The sequence below is a fragment of the Andrena cerasifolii genome, chromosome 7 (assembly GCF_050908995.1).
Source record: "Andrena cerasifolii isolate SP2316 chromosome 7, iyAndCera1_principal, whole genome shotgun sequence".
Taxonomy (NCBI): domain Eukaryota; kingdom Metazoa; phylum Arthropoda; class Insecta; order Hymenoptera; family Andrenidae; genus Andrena; species Andrena cerasifolii.
Window position 1 is genome coordinate 5,206,516 of NC_135124.1, and position 20,923 is coordinate 5,227,438.

Below are 20,923 nucleotides of genomic sequence, written 5' to 3' on the forward strand. Positions count from 1 at the left end.
TAGATAGTTATAGGTAATTACGTAGTTACGGTTTACTATCTAATGTGAACCTTTATAATTTCGCTAATGCACAATTGTAAAATTACAGTAAAATATTCTTTTATATCTAATTTTCTTCAATAAGATTGTGTACATACAAAATACATATACATGCAGAATGTAATTATTCATAATGAAAGGCTTAAAATGTGACATTCAAGTATGTTAGTGATTTGCTAAAGTGTTTTTAATTTACAGCTCGGTGCTATACAGATAAAAGACACGTTTACTGCTCATTGGAACACTTTAGCCTATATAGGTTTCAGAATTGTGCATAACTAAACGTTTAGAAAACTATATTCTGAAACGTGAAAGAAATAATTTTAATTAGATGCACATTGAAATTTACATTTGAACATTAGTATTGAATGTAGTTTAATTTATTGTAAGTGTAAAACAGGATTACCCATACATACATATACTAGGAAAGAAACAAATTTAGATAAAAAAATTTGAAAGTACAATGTAATAATTGCAGTTTACTCCATAAATTATATTTTCCCGTATTATGCAGATAAACAATAAGAGAACGAAATGTTTAATCTTTGGAGTGTTGACTACTAGAACTACTTGAACGTGAGCGGCGCTTAAATTTTGGTTGATTGTTAGAGTCCGATGCATTGTCACTCTTTCTTCGGTTCTTATCGTAACGAGATGAATTCATCTCAGCATCGTAGTTAGGATTGGAATTGTTCGTCCTTCTGTAATCATTACGTCTGTCATAATATCTGTAATTGTCTCTGCCGGGTCTATTCATTCTGTAAGAATCTCGCCTGCGCGGATAATAGTTCCTCCTGTTTCTTCTCTCACGGCTATTCCTACGATCGTAATCCCTGTCTCGGGACCTTCGGCGATCTCGCGATCTCGAGCGACCACTTCCGCGCCTCCTACTTCTATCCCGCGAATCGCGTCGCGAAGATCTGTCGCCGTATGACCGATGCGAATCGCGTCTCATTGTTTTCTCATTCTTATGTTTTCCGTCTAACTTGTCTTTTGGCATAGCATCATTTACATCCGAGCTGGTATTTAAATTGTCTTGATCCTGCTCCACATTTTTATTGTCATCTTTTTTCTCGTCCGATTGATTGTTCTCTTTATTTTCCAATTCTTCAGATATACGCGCATCAGCATCAAATTTCTCTGTTATTTGATTATCTTCGTCTGGATTCTCGGTAAACTTTTTAATTCTATCAGCCTCGCGTTTCTTTAATTCTTCTTCCTTCTTTAGACGCTCTTTCTCCAATTTCTGCGACAATAAGTTTGAACGTGTAAAGAAACAATTAAGCGAATATTAACTATATCCTAATACATAATCTCATTTATAGTTTACTTCAGTCACTTATGATTATATACCTGAAATTCGTGTAACTTAATTGTTCGATTTTGAGCCTGTTTCCAATGAGGTGGGGTAACGCTTCTTGAGCGGCTACGTGAAGGTGTATGATATCGCTAGAAATTTATTTACGTGTATGTATTGATTATTACACAAAGAAAAGTAAGTAGACTTAAAAAATAAGGTGCGTTTCATTCAAATAAACGACAGTATTAGGAAGAATTATACATACCGTGTACCGTACTGTACGTACTATACACAAATACTTACAAATATTCCTCTTCCTTTAAATAGGCGACCAGTTCTTCTATGTGATCGTATCCGATCTCTACCATAATGTTGCCTAAATTCTTTTTGATTCGCATTATTAGTAGGCCCTGCTCTATACAAAAATTTGTTCGCTGGTACTTCAGGAATTTCATCTGGATCAATTTTTGTTACTGAAACAAGGGGATGAGGCTTCCCAAGATCATCTTCGTTCGAATCATGAATCTCCCCGTCTTCTGACTTCGCTCTTTTTTTACTGTAACATTGTTGAATTATTAGTCTGGTTTTATTTTATCATTATTCTAAGAATCATAAAATAAATTATACTTCTTCTTAGTCTTTTTCTTCTTTTTAGATTTTTCTGCATACGAATCGGAGTCAGATTCGGATGAACTGCTATCCTTCGTTTCACGCTTTTTTGCTGTAAATAATAATAACGAATCAAGTTTTAAATATACTCGTATACTTTTAAAAGTCAATAATTTCTAATAAAAACGAAGTATACCTTTACTTTTGACTTTCAGTACGAGTTCTCCGCAATTTACAACCTTAGCATCTTGCAACGGACGGGACATACGGTCTACTGGCAATCCTTCAATATGTGTAACAATTTCCTGGCCAGACACTACTTCTCCAAAAACCACATGGACACTAAGAAATTTCACATTTAAATATAAAAATGCTGCCCAGATTGTACGGAACTGTAATAGTGGAACATGGTATTTATTTTTACTTACTTGTCGAGGTGAGGCGCTGGTTGTGTTGTACTACAACAACAAAATATGATTAAGGGGATGAGAGATGAACAGAAAGAGCCAGCTTTCATTGGTCATTGTGTTGTAGTAGTGGTGTGCAGACCCTTCCCTCATGACTACACAGAAATATAGCTAAGTTATTCATTCCTCCAAAGATATTCTTACTTCTATGCTTTTCAATATTCTTCAGATTTACGTGACTCGTATAAACTATCGAATATTCAATGACTTTATACGACACAGCGACGTCGGTACTTAAACGGAGATAAGCAAATGTAACATTAAAATCAACACACCCAACTTTCCTTTTATTTAATGTATATATCACCTGCTTTCGAAATATATTTAGAAAACTTACTAACCTAAACAATTGGTAAAACATGAGAATAAATATGTATTAAATTCCTATTACCTTTACCTTTGAAGTTGACAAAGAATACATCTGTCAGCAGAGAAAAATAATTTTGAGCGAGTAGAAATATTAAAAAAATAAGGTCTGTACACAAAATATTGGCTGTACTTCCGAAAGGGACCGATAGCCGATCCAGATGAAACTTGGTGGGTATTACGAGGAGTGTGGAAGGACTCCAAATATAAAATTTTAGCTTCGGCAATTAATGCGTTCAAAAGATACAGGGGTAATTGTGCATAAAAGGGTACACCTTTTTTACCGATCTTTTTTAATCACTTTACCAGGGTCCCCCCTCTTAATAATATTTCTGTTGACTTATACCGACACAACGCATTCCACTTTCCAACTTGTCCAGGGTATTAGTATTGGTTGGGGCTAGATTAGCGCGGGGGGCGCGCGCCCGCTCGCGGGCGCGTAAAGCATGGTGGCGAACCGATGTGAGTTTGGCGATGCTAAAAATGAGACTGTGATTACAAAATTTCAAAAATAAAAAATAGGGGGACGAAAAGGCTCCCGGGTAGGGAGGCCTGCACCAACGCCCGCAAAAAATTTTCAAAAAGAATGAAAAATTTTTTATTAATATTTCGGAAACTAATAAATACCCGAAGCCCCAATTTTAGATTTAGGTTCACACGCCCTCCCCACCCGTCCCCCCAAACCTCATCTCGATCGGCCACCGGTCTCTTTCGGAAGTATATCCAAAATATTTCACTTGCGACCGTGAACATTAACCTTGAGTAAGCGAATAATTGAAGGGTCGGATGCAATAAGGGGACTAGCGCTCGAAAATGAGAAAAATTACTGTCCAAACGCTAAGAAAGATTGGAAAATTAAATGTTCTTAAACTGAATTTTAAAGAATATAGTGTTGTAAAGCTCATCACGACACACATTTTTTCTATTTGCAGTTTGCTTATCCAATCATTACTATTCGAGCTAAAAATTATAAACAAAACATTTTTCATCGTCCACAATCATTATTTCTTTAAACATAAATTGCGATAACTTGAGTAAATATCAACGGATCGTTATGAAACTTAAAACATAACTTCAGAAAACTGTAGCAAAGCCGTAGAATGTATGCACAAAACCCATATGTTAACAAATGTAATAATATTTAATTAATAAGTAATACTGGACATAACCCATGTTTTTCAACGTTCGCCGTTAAAAAGTATCGACGCAATTTTGAGGTACATATAACTTGCAGCGACAAAGTTTTTCCTTAATATACAAGGAAGATTTTCACCAATTTTCACACTGATTAATAAATAATTGTAAAAGATATGACGATATATATAAATCTCGCGCGCCACCGACAGTCAATGCGAGTGCTAACAAGGGGACCTTCAGGTTTGGGAATTTCAGAAAACATTGATACTTAGTGTACGTGAAGGTCTTCACTCGGGCATAAATTTCCCAAAGTAGTATGGCACGCTTTTCATCCAAATTCGAGAAAATCGACTTTGAAAAATTCTGAAGTCAGTGCGTCGTACTCACGACTAGTATACTACTGATACTTTTTTTTATTCATTTAAAGACCTACCAAATTCGTACGAATTAACAAATATTTAAATATTATTTTCAATTAAAAACTCACATCTTATTTTAAATTATCTCTAACTTGGAAAATCATACTTTTTATTGAATTCTTCAAAGTCTATTTTTTCGAATTTGGCTAAAAAGCGCGCCTTGCTGCTTTGGGAAATTAATGTCCAAGTAAAGACCTTCACGTAAAGCAAGTGTCAACATATTCTGAAATTGCCAAACCTGAAGGTCCCCTTGTAAGACTGCCAAGCAGTGCATTATATGCGGCCGCTGATTATTGGTGGCGCGCGAGATTTATATATATCGTCATATCTTCTACAATTATTTCTTAATCAGTGTGAAAATTGGTGAAAATCTTCCTTGTATATTAAGGAAAAACTTTGTCGCTGCAAGTTATATGTACCTCAAAATTGCCTCCATACTTTTTAATGACGAACGTTGAAAAACATGGGTTATATCCAGTATTACTTTCTAATTAAATATTATTACATTTGTTAACATAAGGGTTTTGTGAATATATTCCACGGCTCCACTAGAGTTTTCTGAAGTTATGTTTAAAGTTTCATACCGATCCCATAATATTTACTCAAGTTATCGCAATTTATGTTTAAAGAAATGATTTTGGACGATGAAAAATTCTTTGTTTATAATTTTTAGCTCGAATAGTAATGATTTGATAAACAAACTGCAAATAGAAAAATTACGTGTCGTGACGAGCTTTACAACACTATATTTTTTAGAATTCAGTTTAACAACACTTAATTTTCCAATCTTTCTTAGCGTTTGGACAATAATTTCCCCCATTTTCGAGCGCTAGTCCCCTTATTACACCCGACCCTTCAATATCTGTTAATAATAGCATGCAAAATGAATGTTTAGTAAAATATAATGCATAGTCTTGATATCGTAAGAGCTACATATATTGTAAATTTATCACACCATTCTATTATTCTCTATTTATCAGGGAGGTAATTGATTATTTTATCTCATTGAAAACATGTTCGTACACGAAGACACTTGACTGCCTTTCCGTAAATACTCACATAAAAAACTGCGAGCCATTCGTATCTCTGCCACGATTTGCCATTGATAATAAGAATGATTTATTATGCTTTATAATAAAATTTTCATCTGGAAAAATATTCCGTTGCATAATTTATATTCCTTACTACATCAAAGTGCGCGGCAAACGCCTATAAATTTACCTGCGAACGTTCCTCCGTAAATTGACTCGCCACCTGTTCCATTACCGACTGAAAAATCGCCACCCTGAATCATAAAATCTTTAACTACTCTATGAAAAACGATTCCTTTGTAATACAAAGGTTTTCCAGTTGTTTTCCCAAGTCCCATCTCTCCAGTGCACAGAGCACGGAAATTCTCGCACGTTATCGGGCAAACATCGGCGAAGAGTTCGAACACTGTGCGACCCATTGTGAGACCGCCTACCTCTACGTCAAAGAATACTCGTGGATTGACGTTAACCATAATGAGTTCTTACGCACGGTTCTGAAAATATTCATAATATTAACAGTAGATTTCACTAATTAAATTAATTCACAAAAATAGACCTATATCTAATATATATTTCGCCCAAAAAGCTTCATGGAGAACCTTATTAAATGTACGTAATTTCAATTGAATCACCGATTCACGTTACATTGGGAAAACGGTTATTTTTACGCGTGTACTAGCAATGTTCTATCCTATAAGAGTGAAAGGAGCAATGCAAAAAGTATATTGTTACCGTTATATCAATAACTCGAAACACTCGTTGAGTTCAACAGCGAAATTTCCAGAGTAAGGTTAGCACCGATCTGTGTAACTGTCTGGCTCACTTAATGAACTACGTGTATGTTACAATGTACGTATATGAGACGTTTAACATTTTCTCCCACTTTAATGCACGTTTGTTATATCAATACGTAAACATCAACACAAATTTCGGGCGACGTAACGGAGTACTCAATCATTAAACTCATCACCCGGTGCCATATTGTTGAATGGTGAATGGTTGAATCCATGCGAGTATGTATTGTTAAATATGCGTATACATACATACGCTGTGCGAAACGAACTCGGACAGCCTCGCACTCACACAGTGAAAGAGGCACCGAAGCGTGCCGTTCCCATCTATGATACGATTTTCTGTGGCGCCGACTACAGCGCCAGGTGTATGTGGCCGTTCTGGCAGTATTCGGACTCGTTTCAATTTCTGAGTTTGGTTGTAACAAAATTTCTTCGACTTTTATCCTGATAATAATATTATATAATGCAGAAATTATACTATTGCGAATAGATTATTATGAACCAATATTTGTAAACTACAAGTAAATTGTGCTACAGAATGCCTTTTTCAGCACGAGATTTCAGAAGTTCTCACTTCAGATCGGGGGGTGGAAACTCCACCAAATGGCGGCTGACGCGCCATATTGAATTTTATTTGCAGGCGGCAAATACAGAGTTAAGAGTGTTGGGGCGGCAGTGATGGAGGGGGAAACACCTACAGGAGCGGTGGTAATGCGTGCGCGAACTGACACCAGCGCCAAGCCAAGTGGCGCCAACGTGAAGCGAACCACGGCCAACCAGCGTCGCTGGGAAATAGATTGTCGAAGCTGGTTGCGCGTTGGGACCACTCGGCTGGCTTGGCGCTGGCGTCAGTTCGCGCCACATTACCACCGCTCCTGTAGGTGTTTCCCCCTCCATCACTGCCGCCCCATCGCTCCTAACTCTGGGCAAGTACACTCAGAATCTGCGTACTGTAGTGTGTAGAATAAGAAATACATTGTTGGCCCACAACGCCCGCGCCCAGACCGCAGTAATTTCCCGTTCTACTTGCTTATAAGCTGATATGAGCGTCACGGGCGCAAAATGTAGTGGAACGGGGTTCGTAAGCGTCAGTAGGGAAGGGCGATTCCACTCGATTCTTTTTCTAAAAAGTCGATTATTTTACCGATTATGAATTATTTACTGTGGTTGTAATTCTTGATCTTGATTAAATTATTTTTTATAAAATACTTCAATATAGTTTGTGTTACAGTCAAAACGAGTTAATTCAACGAATATATAGTAGGTATATGCATTCATAAATAGAAGTATTCATATATACATTATACTTTTTAACTAAAGTGAGGAAATATTCGTTAATTTCAATAGATCAGGAACGATTACGTTGGTTTAAAATATACAACTGAGATTCTATAAGAACTGTTGGACTTGAGAATGTTTCGAGAGAAATTAGAAATTGGGGTTATGTGGGGCGTGCAAAGAGCAGTATGCTCTCTACCAATCAGAAGCGATCACGAAAATCGCAGTTTTTTCAAAAGGACGAAAGCTTAATATAAAATATCGCAAATGACCCTGTACATTATGATACTAGTAATAAAGATTACAAAAATTATATACTCAAAGGAAATGTATGCAGAGAAATATCAAATAAATTAAAAACAACAAGTAAAGTATTGTTTATTTGTATGCATGTTCATAAATGTTACGACTTTTAAATAATAAACGAGATAAGTAAGCCGAAAGCAACGTCTAGAAGCACGCGTTTGACGCTGATAGGAAATTCCGCCTTTAGCGCTTCGCTGGGCACAATTGAATTGCGCGCGAAAATCACGAACGAACCCACCTTCGGATCATGGGCATCGTGGGCGCGATGCAGTCACGTTATTGACATCATCTGTGTAGTGATCTCATGGACCTGAAGGACGCTAGGCAAGCTAGGTAAGCTAGGCTTATGGACGCGGGGGTTGAAGCGAATGACGGAAGGGGAATCAACCTCTTCCAGCCGCTTTTTAAGGGACAACTGGTGATGCCATCTGTGCCATATCGTGGAAATTTCTTCGGGTAAAACATTTTAAATTTGATTATTGTTGAATGCCGTGGAAATCACTGGTGACAGGCAGTGTTCAAAATGCAGCTCGGCATTTTCGGGGTCGATTACCACCTAAATACTAATAATTTATTTACATTTCTATACTAATTTTTAACCTTCAAATACAATACATTTACTACTTAACTAGAAAATTTATTATTACTTACGTAATTTCGAAAGTATCCCAAATAATAAGACAATTATATAAATACACTACACGCATGCGAGTTACTTTGCAATGCTTTCACACTGTTTTGCACCGTTTTCAACCGTTTTGCACAATGGCGTCACAAGGATGTACCAATGAAGGACGCTATTTCTAAAACTCATACTCGGCTGTAGAGGACACCACCAGTCGTCCCTCATATCGCAGCCCCTTCCGTTTTTCGCTATAACCCCCCGAAACTAGGCAGTGCCTATTAGGCACTGTCCTTCAGGTCCATAAGTGATCCTCTAGGTAGTGATCGGAAAATGTGTCCACCATTTTGTCCTATAGCGGAAGTCACAAATCGGCGGGCACATTTTAAAAGAATACTGCCCTCCTTAGTTCAAAGATCATACGCCTCAGTATAAAATGAAGTTTGCTGTTGATCCCACTTTTCGCTCAATGTTGTGGAATCCAATTGGTAGATCTTATTTACTTGCTCTCTCTATTTCCGGTTCAAGAGAGCAATGGCGTCGACCAATAGAAAACGCGGACACATTTTCCGATCACTACCTAGAGGATCACTACGATCACACCACAGAACATCGTATCATAGATGGGAATGTCGCGCTTCGTGCCTTTTTTCACTGTGAGTGCAAGCTTGTCCAAGATCAAGATTCATTTTCGTTCAATGTATCTAATGACATTTATTTTAATGTCTTGATTTACAAAGCAACTAAATTATTTAATATTATTAAAATATTGAAATCTTTGAGTGTACCAAATAATTTTCTTATCATTATATTAATTCCCAGATAGCACACGTCGTCTATAAGCCGTCTTCAAGACGTCTGAAGACGTCTGCAACATCTAGGTTGCATGTATTGCTCCCTATTTTTACGATAATATGAAATATTTTATGGAAGATAAAATACTACCTAATATGTAAATTATAAAATCTTGTAAAAAGACAAACAGCTGATTCGTGATGATAAGCTAGGGAATGACGGGGAAATTGCATACGTTTGATTTGTTCAGTCTCTTCTTAGTAAATGTTGGTAAATAAGAGATAATACCTACCTAAATACATGACGAATATTGTGAAGCATTGTTTCACTAGAAATATCAACAGTGCAGTATTATACTCAATCAAACGAACTTACGATACTAATAGACTTGTGAATACGAAATCATGCATTAACTACCGTGTAATTAATTAAGCGTTTATCGTGACTGACTAAAGCATCGAAGTCATTTGTTGAAGTGTTTTGACATTTTTATATACGAATTATAAAGTTAAAGTGCGGTTATGAGTTTTTTATATCTTATTTAAAGGACTGCTATTTAATATATCTTTACACTCCCATTCGTTTAGAAGAATTATTTTAGCAGCGAAGAATCACGAGTATACAATTTTCTATATTTAATTCTATAATTAATTTCTATAATCCGCGCAGAACTCAATATTTAAGGTAAGTCATTGCATTAAATATGCAGCCGTATATAGCTATCTAGCTGGTATCAAAAGATAACAGATGTTATATTATTAAAGTACAAAAAATCAGACGCAGTTTTTTTTAAAAAAATTTTCGTAAGTGTTAAAATTGGTACTCCGAATATATATTAAAAAAGATGCATGATATTAAAAAAGATAAATAAATGGATAGCATGTACAAATATGTACAATACCTGGATATGTTACAATATGGAATCAGAAGTGTAAATATTAATAATAAATCTCATAATTTTCTAGTTGCATGGACCATATAAAACTGAGCAAGTATAATGCAGTCTCAGTTAGCAGGAACTCCTCGAAGATTACCAGTGTTCGTATTTCCCCAAAGTATCACTTTCTTTTTGGACGATCAATCCACTCATAAACAAGTTTTAACTCTGTATAATCCATACGACTTTCCCATAAGATTTAAAGGTACATTTACAGTGGCTGTAAAAGTTAGCGACTGAAGCACAATTTTAATGTAATTTATTACCATTACAGTGTTATGTACTGCACCAAATAAATACAAAGTTGTTGATCCAGAGGGGACAATAAAAGCAAGATGCTGTGTCGATATTGTTGTGAGACATACATCACCCTTGTTAAGCAATTGCCATATACTTGATAAATTTAGAATACAAATGCAAGAACATCCAACTAAGCAGGTAATTAACCAATGCAGTGATTAAATTTCAAAAACGGAAGTAAGTATTGTTACATTACCAAATTAATATAATTTAAGACTTATGAAAAATTAATAGGCCATAGGAAAACGAGATGTCGAAGCTAAACTACATCCTGGGACCGCAGATACTGCTGGAAGGTCTACTCCGGACCCAGAAATGTTTCAGCAGCTTCCTATAAATGAAAATAGGCAGCAGCAATCTTACGCGCTTTTAGCTCAAAATAAAACCATTGATAGTAAGTAGAAATCTTATAAATGATATAAAAGATAGTTTACTCCTCAGACATCCCTGGGAAAAATATATTAGTTGCCTGTTGCATTGCAGTAGCAGTATGTAAAAAGGTTTAAATTTATTTGAATAGTAAGTCACTGCTTACAATTGCAGTATATACATCCAGAATATTTACGAAATCGTCCAAATTAAAATATAATTCATTCCACGGAAATATTCGGGACAAAAGTACAAAAATGTTTCTATCCTCAGATATGACAAATGACAATTATGTTACTATGGATAAAGGTCAATATGTTAGTACTTATTATAGTTTTTCGATTCACATATGAACTATTCCACGTCAAAACGAACAGGTGAAAAATTTAGTTTCACCGATTCTCTTAAAAATTACAGCATTTGTCGATAACCTTGCAAAAACAAAGTGTACTGAATTTCAACGGCCTATGTAAAATAGTTTTCGAAATATTTAATATTAAAGTTTCGAAAATTCAAACAAAATCGGCTGACCCGTCATCACTTAAATTGTAATATCTCGGTCATTTTTAAAGATATTGCCACCATCTTGAGTTCATTTTAAAGCCTAAGGAATGCTTTCTCAAACCGTATATAGACTATTTTGTTTATTGTTAATACACTAGCGTAGGAAAGTATTTATATACGATGGGTTAAAACAAATTTTTCTTTCAGTGTTTTCGGTATTCTCGAGAAAAATAGTAGGAATATCTGCTCACCATATAAAAGATTAGCAATAGTAGGTAGCAGATATTCCTACTATTTTTCTCGAGAATACCGAAAACACTGAAAGAAAAATTTGTTTTAACCCATCGTATATAAATACTTTCCTACGCTAGGCTTTTGTTTTGAAAACGCGTGCGTGCGGACTGACCATGGGATCCGTGCACTTCCAAGCGGTGTGCACTATCGTAAGTTTTATTTTTTGTTAACTGTTCCCAAAATCTCTCCACTTTTTTGAAAACGGTATTTATTAGTTGAAGACTTAACGAATCGAATGGTATTTTTTTCAAGCCGGAGCATGGGTGGGAACGACGTCAAATCGCGATTTGAAACTTTGACATCGATTACTGTTAAGTTTATTAACAATAAACAAAATACTCTATATACAGTTTAAGAAAGCATTCCTTTAGCTTTAAAATGAACCCAAGACGGTGGCATTATCTTTGAAAATGACCGAGATATTACAGTTTAAGTGATGACGCGTCAGCCGATTTTGTTTCAATTTTCGAAATTTTAACATTAAATATTTCGAAAACTATTTGACATAGGCCGTTGAAATTCATTATACTTTGTTTTTGCTAGGTTATCGACAAATGCTGTAATTTTGAAGAGAATCGGTGAAACTAAATTTTCCACCTATTTGTTTTAACGTGGAATAGCTCATTTGTGGATAATTATTTTAAAGCATTCTGTACCATTCCATTGTTTTAATGCCATTAATGCTTCGACTGGCATCGGCGTGTTTTCGCGACCTGGAATTTGCATCCTGTATACGGTTTTGAATTTTGACGCGATTTCACCACAATAATTTATAAAAAACAAGGGTCCCCGAATTTTTATTATGAAACAAACCAGGCTTGGAGTTCGCTTTGTACTTCGCTTGCGTGCAGAAGAGTCATCCATTAACGGAAGTTAAAATTTCTTAATTTTTCATTAAAAGTGCACAAAAGTAATACCAATTGGGATCTGACATCCGTCACCATGACATCTGGTGGCGGAAAGTAGAAGCGCTCGATGGGTACACATCAATCCCTGCCTGTTCTCGTGCCGTTGCAAAAATTTCGCTGAGCAGGATTTGCACCTGCCCAATCACAAATACTTTGCATAGAAAGGAACATTTTCGCAGAAAACTACATTGCGAAATGAATTATTGAGAAATGAATTGCATAGATTTATATAATTTCGAGGGATATTTTTTATTTTATTTTATTTTTTAATTGATTTTTAAGGTGCATATTTAGGTCACCACAATTTTTAAACAATAAAGTCATGTTTTTGGCACTATATTACTTGTACCTAAGAAAAGGCAAATTCATTCGTGACTTTTGACCTTTAAAGCTACCATACATGAGCGAGCCGCTCGCGAACTGCAGGCTCGGAAAACATGCTCGCTGGTGTGTGAGATCGCCGAGCGATTAAAGTGCTCGGCTCGCTCACGACGTGTGTAGGCTCCCGCGAGTATGTCGGTGAGCATGCTTGCTCGTGTATGAGGGCCTTTAGATGATATTGCACAAAAAATACCTGCCTTTAATTGAATATGGAATTGTCGTGTCCAAAGTCTTCTAGAACTCAATACATCATGCATCAATGAATTTATCTTTTAATTTAATCAGATACAAAGCCATGTATTTTCATTAGACAAAATGATTCAAACGACCTCGAAGCCTTCATTAAGAAACTCATGGCATTTGTTCATATCATCTCGTTGTCTCTTTGAAACCAAAATAAACTCGCACAACTCATTTTTCACAAAAATATTAAGCACAATATTTTGCGTGATGGCGATATGTGGACCACTCTATGTAATACGATACAAGTGCAATATGCTAATATATGCAGTTGTATTTAAAGTAACATAGAATATTTTATTGTAGATTTGAAATAATGCAAATAATATAAAAACGATATGATTTTTAGGAGGAACAAATTATGTAGCATTGGTTGCTGGAATCATATGTATAGTTGGATTACTTTTACCTACAGAAGGAGAACATAACAATAGAGTGCCTGATTATCTTCATCTCTCCATAAATTTTAAATTAATATTTTCGTTCGTATTAGGTAAGTATGGCCTTTATTTAATTTTTGTTGAAAAAAATGAACACACTTTTTTTTATTAATTGCAGGTATGGTTACGATTATTATTTTAAGGCTGTAATTTTTGGCTTTATGCGCAAAAAGAACTGTATACAATGGTTAGAATCGTGGGATAGAAGCACAATTAATGTAAGGTTTCATTGGTATTGAACTTCTCTTTTTTAATGGATATACCTGCCTCTAGTCTATAAACAATAAGCTGTCATGTTATATTGTGAATAATACTAATATTTATTGACATACGAGGAATCTTTTATTCTTTTAATATACATTATATTATACATTTCTATTCGAATTTGCACTTCATCCCCTCATGTATACACAACAAAAACTTTGTACATATATATTTAAAAGCTTCTCTCTTTTTATATATATATTAAAATACAAGTGGGAATATAAAAATACATAAATGTGTATGTGTATCGAAATTAAGACCTTGTTTCAGTTGAAATGCATTTGTATGTATAAGCATTGTGTATAAAATATCATTCACAATTATTCGTGCATTCTAAAGAAACGTGATCTCATGTACAAATGTATAAATATTTTATGTAAAATGTGTTTCGAGTTTCAAGTACACTTGAATAAAATATTTGAAATATAAAGTGATCTCGTATTTTTAAAATTAACACTTCCGGCACATCGTGCGTGCAATGTAACGAGCAAGAAACTATGATAGTATTAGTGAGTATAAAAATAACTTACATGTTCGAAAAAATTTGTTTATTATCAACATGTATTTATTATTTACATAAGTTACAATGGGACACTTGTGAATAAAAAATGCTACCGAATAAGGTGTTCATTCAAATTCTTTAGCTGCAAAGTTTTTTCCTCCTACGAAATATCATTTTTCCACAAGTATCAATTGGCTAAACATTAAAATGTACAAAGAGCATTAGAATATTTGGAAAAAATGTTTTTGTTAACAGATTCCGGAGATTATTTTGCGTAATATACCTGCAAATCCACCGCGTCAAACTCAAACCATTGAGTTACCGTCGTATGATTTTAGAGTCTGTGAACATTCTTCAAACTTTCGTTATGAGTTTTGTACTCCATAGAGGCACTGGCTGGAAGATGTAATACTCTCCTTAATGTATCTCTAATATGTGCTGTTGTTGCATAATCAGATGCAGTCTTATTCCATACACATATTATATCCTCCTATAAAAATGAATAATACTCATTAGCCGGCTTTAGACGGACAGTTTTTCGTACAGTTTTGGAGCGTACATTCCAGGCGTTAACAGCTCGCGAAGTCGATTTTATATAATATCCTCCAAGTTATTGATGAAATAAAAAAATATGTCAAACAAAAGTTATAGATCCGGACAAGGAGCATCTTTTATGTTGTATTACTTTTTCTTTGCGCAACAAACGGTTTTCGAAAAAAGTCCGAAAAACTAAAAACTAAAAACAAAAACTTTTTTTCCCTCAAATTTTGAAAGTTCAAATGCTTCTAGAACACTTTTTATTTATGAAGGCGAACAAAAAAATTAAATATTTATTTCGAGGACTATTTTTTAAATATTTAAGGGGGGTGGGCATATACCAAAATATGCGAAAAAGTTAAAAAAAAATCTTATTTTCAATGTTTGATATGTCATGAATGTTTCCTGAAAAATTGGGGACCGAAATTCGCAAAAATATCGAAGATATAGAGTTTCAAATTTCGATATTTTTGCAAATTTCGATCCCAATTTTTCAGGAAACATTCATGACATATCAAAAACTGAAAATAAGATTTTTTTTATCTTTTTCGCATATTTCGGTATACCCCCCCTCCCCTCCCCCTTTACATTCTTCGTTGTAACTAAAGGCTACTCCCCGTTAAATAATAGTAAAATAAAATACGTCTTCGTTAATAAAATATATCAGGGTTGACTAACTAGTGGCTCGCGAGCCACCAGTTAGTCAATCCTGAAATATATTAATAAAAAAAATCTGTATTAATTTTCGTTCGATACAACTAGGTATCGATACTTTTGATTCGATACTGAGTAGATGTCGATACTTTCTTTCGATACTGAGTAGATATCGATACTTTCTTTCGATACTGAGTAGATATCGATACTTTCTTTCGATACTGAGTAGATATCGATACTTTCTTTCGATACTGAGTAGATATCGATACTTTCTTTCGATACAAGTTATGAGTAAAAGTATCGATACCGTAACGGTATCGGTTCATCCCCGCGCGTCTCTCTGAACTGTCCGCTCGGCGGACATGCCACGCTCCACGCGAAATCTTGCAAATTTGGAGCGGACGCTCCAAACCTGCGGATCTGGCGCGCGCGTTTAGAGTGTTGCGCTTTGAACATCACGCTCCAGGAGCGCGCGTTCCAGCGCGGCACGTCGGAGCGACGTGCCAATCCCGAAGGTTCGGAGCGGCCGTGTAAAGCCGGCTATTGTCAACGATTCTTTACCAACATGTACTGTGGTTTGCAAAAATGTTGACGAGTAGAAACTTGGTAGACCGATCGAGTGTATCCTCATAGGCCCACGGTTCTCTAACACAGTGGTAAAGGTAAGACACACGTATTGTCGCTATTGGCCAACGCGTCACGTCAACGAATCGGTCAGCAGCACCGCGTGACAAAGAGAGCGAAGGATGCAGCGTGTGCCGCTAAGAACATACGAGTGGGGAATTGGGGAGCTCTGCGGCAGAGAGTGGGGCGGCGCGAGCGAGGTAGCCCCCTTGCCCCGCTAAGCATCCGGCCGTCAGCATTTTTGCAAACCACAGTAAACTCTACTCCAAAAAAATAAAAATCATCTTACTGGAAACCTTATGGACACAACAGCTCCGCATATTTCTTCTCCGACCATAAATTGCTCTCCTAAAATAGCTAATATCAGATTCTCCCAACATCTAGATACTAGACCTTTTCGTAATCGTACTATCCATTTACCACCCTTCTGGTTTGCCTCATCCTGAAGCGAAAATATGTTACGATTGAAAATAAAGTAACTGTTATAGTACACGTACCAATCTTTAATATGCACCAAGTTCCCGGGATTCTCGGACAGCAACCACACTCCCTAAGTCTCTCGTGTACAGCTCGCAGAGGAGGGTCCGGCTCGTTCGCTCAGCGAGCGTAGCTGCTGTGCGAGAATCCAGAGAACACAGTGCATATTAACACTTTGCACGCGGGCGTGGAACACTTGTAACTGTGACCACAGTCTCCCGCTTGCAATGTGCTAATCAGTAACGCTATAAAACATAAAATGGCATGTATTAGAAAATACGTACTTCCCACATTGGTTTTATACCAACTTTGAAAAGGTGAAAATCTGTGAGCGCTGCCAATTCTGACGGCCGGACTAAATGACTGTACAGACTCCAAAACTGTTCCACAGATGCAAACCTACCGACCAATTTTAAGTTTTGGTCGTAACTCTGTATACTTGATTGTTTAGAAGTATTGCGTCGACTGTACCATAATGCATACGCATATTGTAATTTGTGCTCGTTCGGATTAACTTCTACAGGAGGCTGTAATAAATATATGCTGCGTAATAGATATGGTAATTAACATGTAAAGCAAGATCACTTAAAATAACAAGACAACAAAGGATTCTTACTTACTGGTGACTCTTTTTCCACTTTTTGACTATCTTTCGACTGTGTCTCGTCATTCCCGCTGTCATCGTTACCTTTTAACCTGCAAGTACTACTATGATTTACGAAATGAGTTTTAATGAAATTACACAAAATGACATTGAATCATTTTTACAACTTGTGATTTTAATTAAAAAATATAATAAAATCGTTCGAACGCGTGTTGAAGTACTTTCTCACAGATTTAGTCATACGCTTTATAGTTTCAATTAATAACTTCCCGACACCGTTTCTACACAGTCACGTACAGACGGAAAATAGTCATTGTTGCGTCGTGTTCATTGTTCACGAACGAAAAGGAAATAACAATTAAAACTTAAATGCATACGGAGAAATATTCAGTACCTAACAAATGTCACATCGCATCACGTGTTTTGTTAAATGGAAGCATTTCAATAGGAACTTATGGAAACTATTAAGTAACATATTAAATCGCTTAGATGGAAGTGAGTCGAATGTAGCGCGATGCAAATATGTCAATCAGTTTCGTTTTCCATTCAAAACAAATCTAACCTCTATCCAGTCCACAGAAAAAGATACGACGAAATAAGAACGCTAGTTTCACTTACGCCTCGAATTTATTGGACATGTTTCGGACTATGATACAAATGTATATAGAATATTGATTAAATACTATGAATAATATATTTCAACTACAAATAAAAATGTAAAGGCTTCTCGTTCTGTTTCCTTCTCACACGTTCTCATATGTATGTATGCACTACGTATGCATGTTTCGATAGATTGTTGATCCCCCTACTACCGTGCACGGCTGTGAAGGTGGTGAGGGTACGGCACAGGGGCAAGAGGGGTACTTTCGTCACGCGTGTTGTATAATCTGATTCGTCAATGTTTTTACGTCGGTCACTAACGGATAATACTATGGGGACTTTTCGGACTTTCGGGATATAAACAGATACATTAATCGGATCCGTACTCCTTCTTCCCGCCTATGGAGCGCCACAGACAATGGGTGCGTTCATCAGACTCAATTGTTTAATGATCTCACTAGATTTTAGTCGCGTCGTGCAACTGCAGAGTAAAATCTAGGGGGTGTTTCAATTTACGCATACTGCGCATAGACTGCAGGCAATGGTGATTAGTGGTTCATGCAGTGAGTGAATAGGGTTCATACGGTGAGTGTATAGTGTTGCGCGATTCCGTGGAGCCTTCTTAATAGGCGGCTGGTCCGTGCCCGTGGAGCGCTGAAGCACTCAGCTCACGGGTAGCGCGGGAATTTCAATGAACGAAGGAATGAAATGAAATGAAACACTTTCTGGATAATTCCTAAGATTGGATTTTAATCGATAGCTAGATGTTGGCTGTATTGCTAACAAGTTCGATCTGATGTTTTTACAAAATCACTCCTCGCTTGTAACCTCCGAGCGCCCTACTCCTCCAATTTCGGCGTGTTCCTCTGTCTCCTTCCCTGGATCCTTTCGTCCAATCAAGGTGGTGTTGTCCCTCAAACTTCGTCAGGGGGTTGTCCTTCAGCCATCTCTCCGTCCTTGGCCCTTCCTTCGCGCTTCCCTCCACTCTCGGCTGGTGGTCGAGGTACGCTTTCCGTTTACATAGTCTATTTACATTACATACATATCTAGCAGGTAGGTAAGCGCAACCCTTAGGGTCAAGACGACGTCGCCGGCGCAAAGTTTATGACTTTATGACTTTTCCGAGCTGAGTTTCTACCCTAACAGGACATCGGCAATTATTGAAAGCGAGGACAGAATTTTAAGTCGTTTTACGAGACGAGCAGCTGCCTGCTGGTCGAAATTTGGCTCGCAGATGTGGAAGGAAAAGTTAAGCTATTTATTATCCTCGCTTGGCCTAACTGTAGTTGTGAAAATTACTGAATGCTATCGCAGATTCTCGTACGCCTTCTGAGTTCAGGTATCCTACTAATATTGTATGAGCACGTTCGAAAAACTGGCATGGAAAAACCCTCGAGAAGCACAACGCGCTCTACGTGTTTGCGAGTCCTGGCAATAAACTCTTCCTCGTCCTCCGTTTCAATCTCGTTTAAAACCTTCCAGATGTGTTGTTCGTTTCGAACCCACATGTCTATAATAAATCTTTTCGCTACAAAGGATTTTGAATTTCGCTCTACATCTAGTTTCGATACCTCTATGTCATATAGCTAACTTCACGCAATCACACATATTTAACCAGCGGAAACCGCAACAATAGACTGCATAACCTGATTGGAGTATTCGAATTCGAACAACTACGCATGCGTGCATTATATAATAAATAAAGCTTGAAAAATATGTGGAGTACCTCCCTACTAGGCTCTATATTGTCGGAGCAGGTCCACAAAGAAAGCACTCGAGGTAGATAACATCTGTAACATCAGAAGTCTCTTTATATAACAAAGGAAAGTTTCGAAACTTAAACGTTACCAATTCCTTAAGCATAAATCTCGCGCGACACCAACGCGGTGTCGCTATTCTCCCCGTAGATTAGTTTGGAAGTCTTCGGTCTTCCAGCGCGGTGAATATTGCCACCAATCCGCCAATTCTGTCACTATTGTGGGTAAATTACAGTAATACACGTTTATAATACATGTGTATTATGCCCGATTTCTTCACCTCCGACTAAAGTCCCGGTCAGTGAACGACCAATTGGATGCTATCATGTGGCATTTATGTGGAACATAACTCTAACTCGAAGATTACAGAAGGCTGAAGGTGAAGGAATCGGCCGTTATACGTGTATTATACGATGCGTAAGTATTTTACGTACCCATCACTGGTCATGGACCTGAGTTGGTATGTCGTCACGGTGTCATCGCACAATTACCGCCTCAGCTGTAGTGTTCCCCTCCTGCATCCCCCTACACTACGCGCAGGGAGTGACCAGGGTTGCCAGGAAAGTCTGTACGCTTACTAAGACATATGACGTTACTTAGCATGGATTGGCTTGGCGTTGGCATCGGTTGGCATGACGTCACCAACGTCACGGTGTTACCAACCAAATATACAGTTATTACTGTAGGTGTACCCCGTTGAAAACGGTGCAGACCTTTTTCCGTGTGCTAAGCAACATTTTCTTAGGCCACCTTATTTGGGACGGGGAACACCTACAGGAGTGGTGGTAATGTATGGGTGAGACGCCACGATGGAAACGAGCGTCGCCGGGAAATATCCCACATAGCACAGATGTCTTAAAGACGTCAATTGTACTAGGCGCCAGAATCGGCTTCCTTTCGGAAATTTGGCAACGTTGCATGTCACTAGAACCGCGGAGTTATGCCTAGTGACATGCAACGTTGCCAAATTTCCGAAGGAAAGCCGTTTTGACGCCTAGTGTACGTCCGTTTTAGGTCTGGACGGCTATAGGACGTCTTTTGGGTCTTTAGACGTCTGTATGTATCTGGGATGTTGTCGACGCTGGTTGGCCACGGCGTCACTCGCTTTCTGCTGGCGTCAAGAATCTACTTCTCGGCGACGCTAGTTGGTCGTGGCCTCACTGGGCTTGGCTTGGCGCTGGCGTCGGCTCGTTTCCCATCGTGGCGTCTCACGCACGCATATTGAGATTGGCAAAGCTGCGATACGCTACCTGGTGGTGAAAATCAGAACCTAAAGGAGTAGGTCGCCACCAGGTAGCGTATCGCAGCTTTGCCAATCCCACTACCACCAGCACCACTGCTGTAGGCGTTCCCCCTCCATTATCATCT

The 20,923-nt window shown here is 37.4% G+C and overlaps 3 protein-coding genes across 11 annotated transcripts; 1 reads left to right on the forward strand and 2 right to left on the reverse strand.

Moving 5' to 3' along the window:
* Positions 1 to 401: 401 nt before the first annotated feature.
* On the reverse strand, positions 402 to 6,375 carry Moca-cyp (nuclear cyclophilin protein Moca-cyp). Of its 2 annotated transcripts, XM_076815984.1 has the most exons (9): positions 6,101 to 6,375; positions 5,559 to 5,862; positions 5,397 to 5,484; positions 2,377 to 2,406; positions 2,145 to 2,290; positions 1,967 to 2,060; positions 1,643 to 1,895; positions 1,393 to 1,488; positions 402 to 1,285 (listed from the first exon to the last, which is right to left on the reverse strand). In XM_076815984.1, exons 2-9 carry the CDS (start codon positions 5,839 to 5,841, stop codon positions 578 to 580), a joined length of 1,698 nt encoding a protein of 565 aa, XP_076672099.1. In that variant the 5' UTR covers positions 5,842 to 5,862; positions 6,101 to 6,375; the 3' UTR covers positions 402 to 577. The 2 variants fall into 2 exon arrangements, with proteins under 2 accessions (XP_076672099.1, XP_076672100.1); XM_076815985.1 differs by lacking the exons at positions 5,559 to 5,862; positions 6,101 to 6,375 and having other exon boundaries at positions 2,377 to 2,510; positions 5,397 to 5,487.
* Positions 6,376 to 9,366: 2,991 nt separating this feature from the next.
* LOC143371677 (motile sperm domain-containing protein 1) lies at positions 9,367 to 13,870 on the forward strand. Of its 3 annotated transcripts, XM_076817141.1 has the most exons (7): positions 9,367 to 9,847; positions 10,129 to 10,305; positions 10,375 to 10,538; positions 10,635 to 10,794; positions 10,944 to 11,078; positions 13,446 to 13,589; positions 13,655 to 13,870. In XM_076817141.1, the coding sequence occupies exons 2-7, from the start codon at positions 10,161 to 10,163 to the stop codon at positions 13,684 to 13,686; spliced, it is 780 nt and encodes a 259-aa protein (XP_076673256.1). In that variant the 5' UTR covers positions 9,367 to 9,847; positions 10,129 to 10,160; the 3' UTR covers positions 13,687 to 13,870. The 3 variants fall into 3 exon arrangements, with proteins under 3 accessions (XP_076673256.1, XP_076673253.1, XP_076673255.1); XM_076817138.1 differs by lacking the exon at positions 10,944 to 11,078 and having other exon boundaries at positions 9,377 to 9,847; positions 13,680 to 13,870; XM_076817140.1 differs by lacking the exon at positions 10,944 to 11,078 and having other exon boundaries at positions 9,382 to 9,847.
* Positions 13,871 to 14,333: 463 nt separating this feature from the next.
* Positions 14,334 to 18,009, reverse strand: LOC143371680 (eukaryotic translation initiation factor 4E type 2). Of its 6 annotated transcripts, none has more exons than XM_076817148.1 (6): positions 17,817 to 18,009; positions 17,215 to 17,290; positions 16,879 to 17,137; positions 16,407 to 16,559; positions 14,586 to 14,792; positions 14,334 to 14,497 (listed from the first exon to the last, which is right to left on the reverse strand). In XM_076817148.1, exons 2-5 carry the CDS (start codon positions 17,274 to 17,276, stop codon positions 14,637 to 14,639), a joined length of 630 nt encoding a protein of 209 aa, XP_076673263.1. In that variant the 5' UTR covers positions 17,277 to 17,290; positions 17,817 to 18,009; the 3' UTR covers positions 14,334 to 14,497; positions 14,586 to 14,636. The 6 variants fall into 6 exon arrangements, with proteins under 6 accessions (XP_076673263.1, XP_076673262.1, XP_076673259.1 ...); XM_076817147.1 differs by having other exon boundaries at positions 17,215 to 17,299; XM_076817144.1 differs by having other exon boundaries at positions 16,879 to 17,121; positions 17,215 to 17,302.
* Positions 18,010 to 20,923: the final 2,914 nt, after the last annotated feature.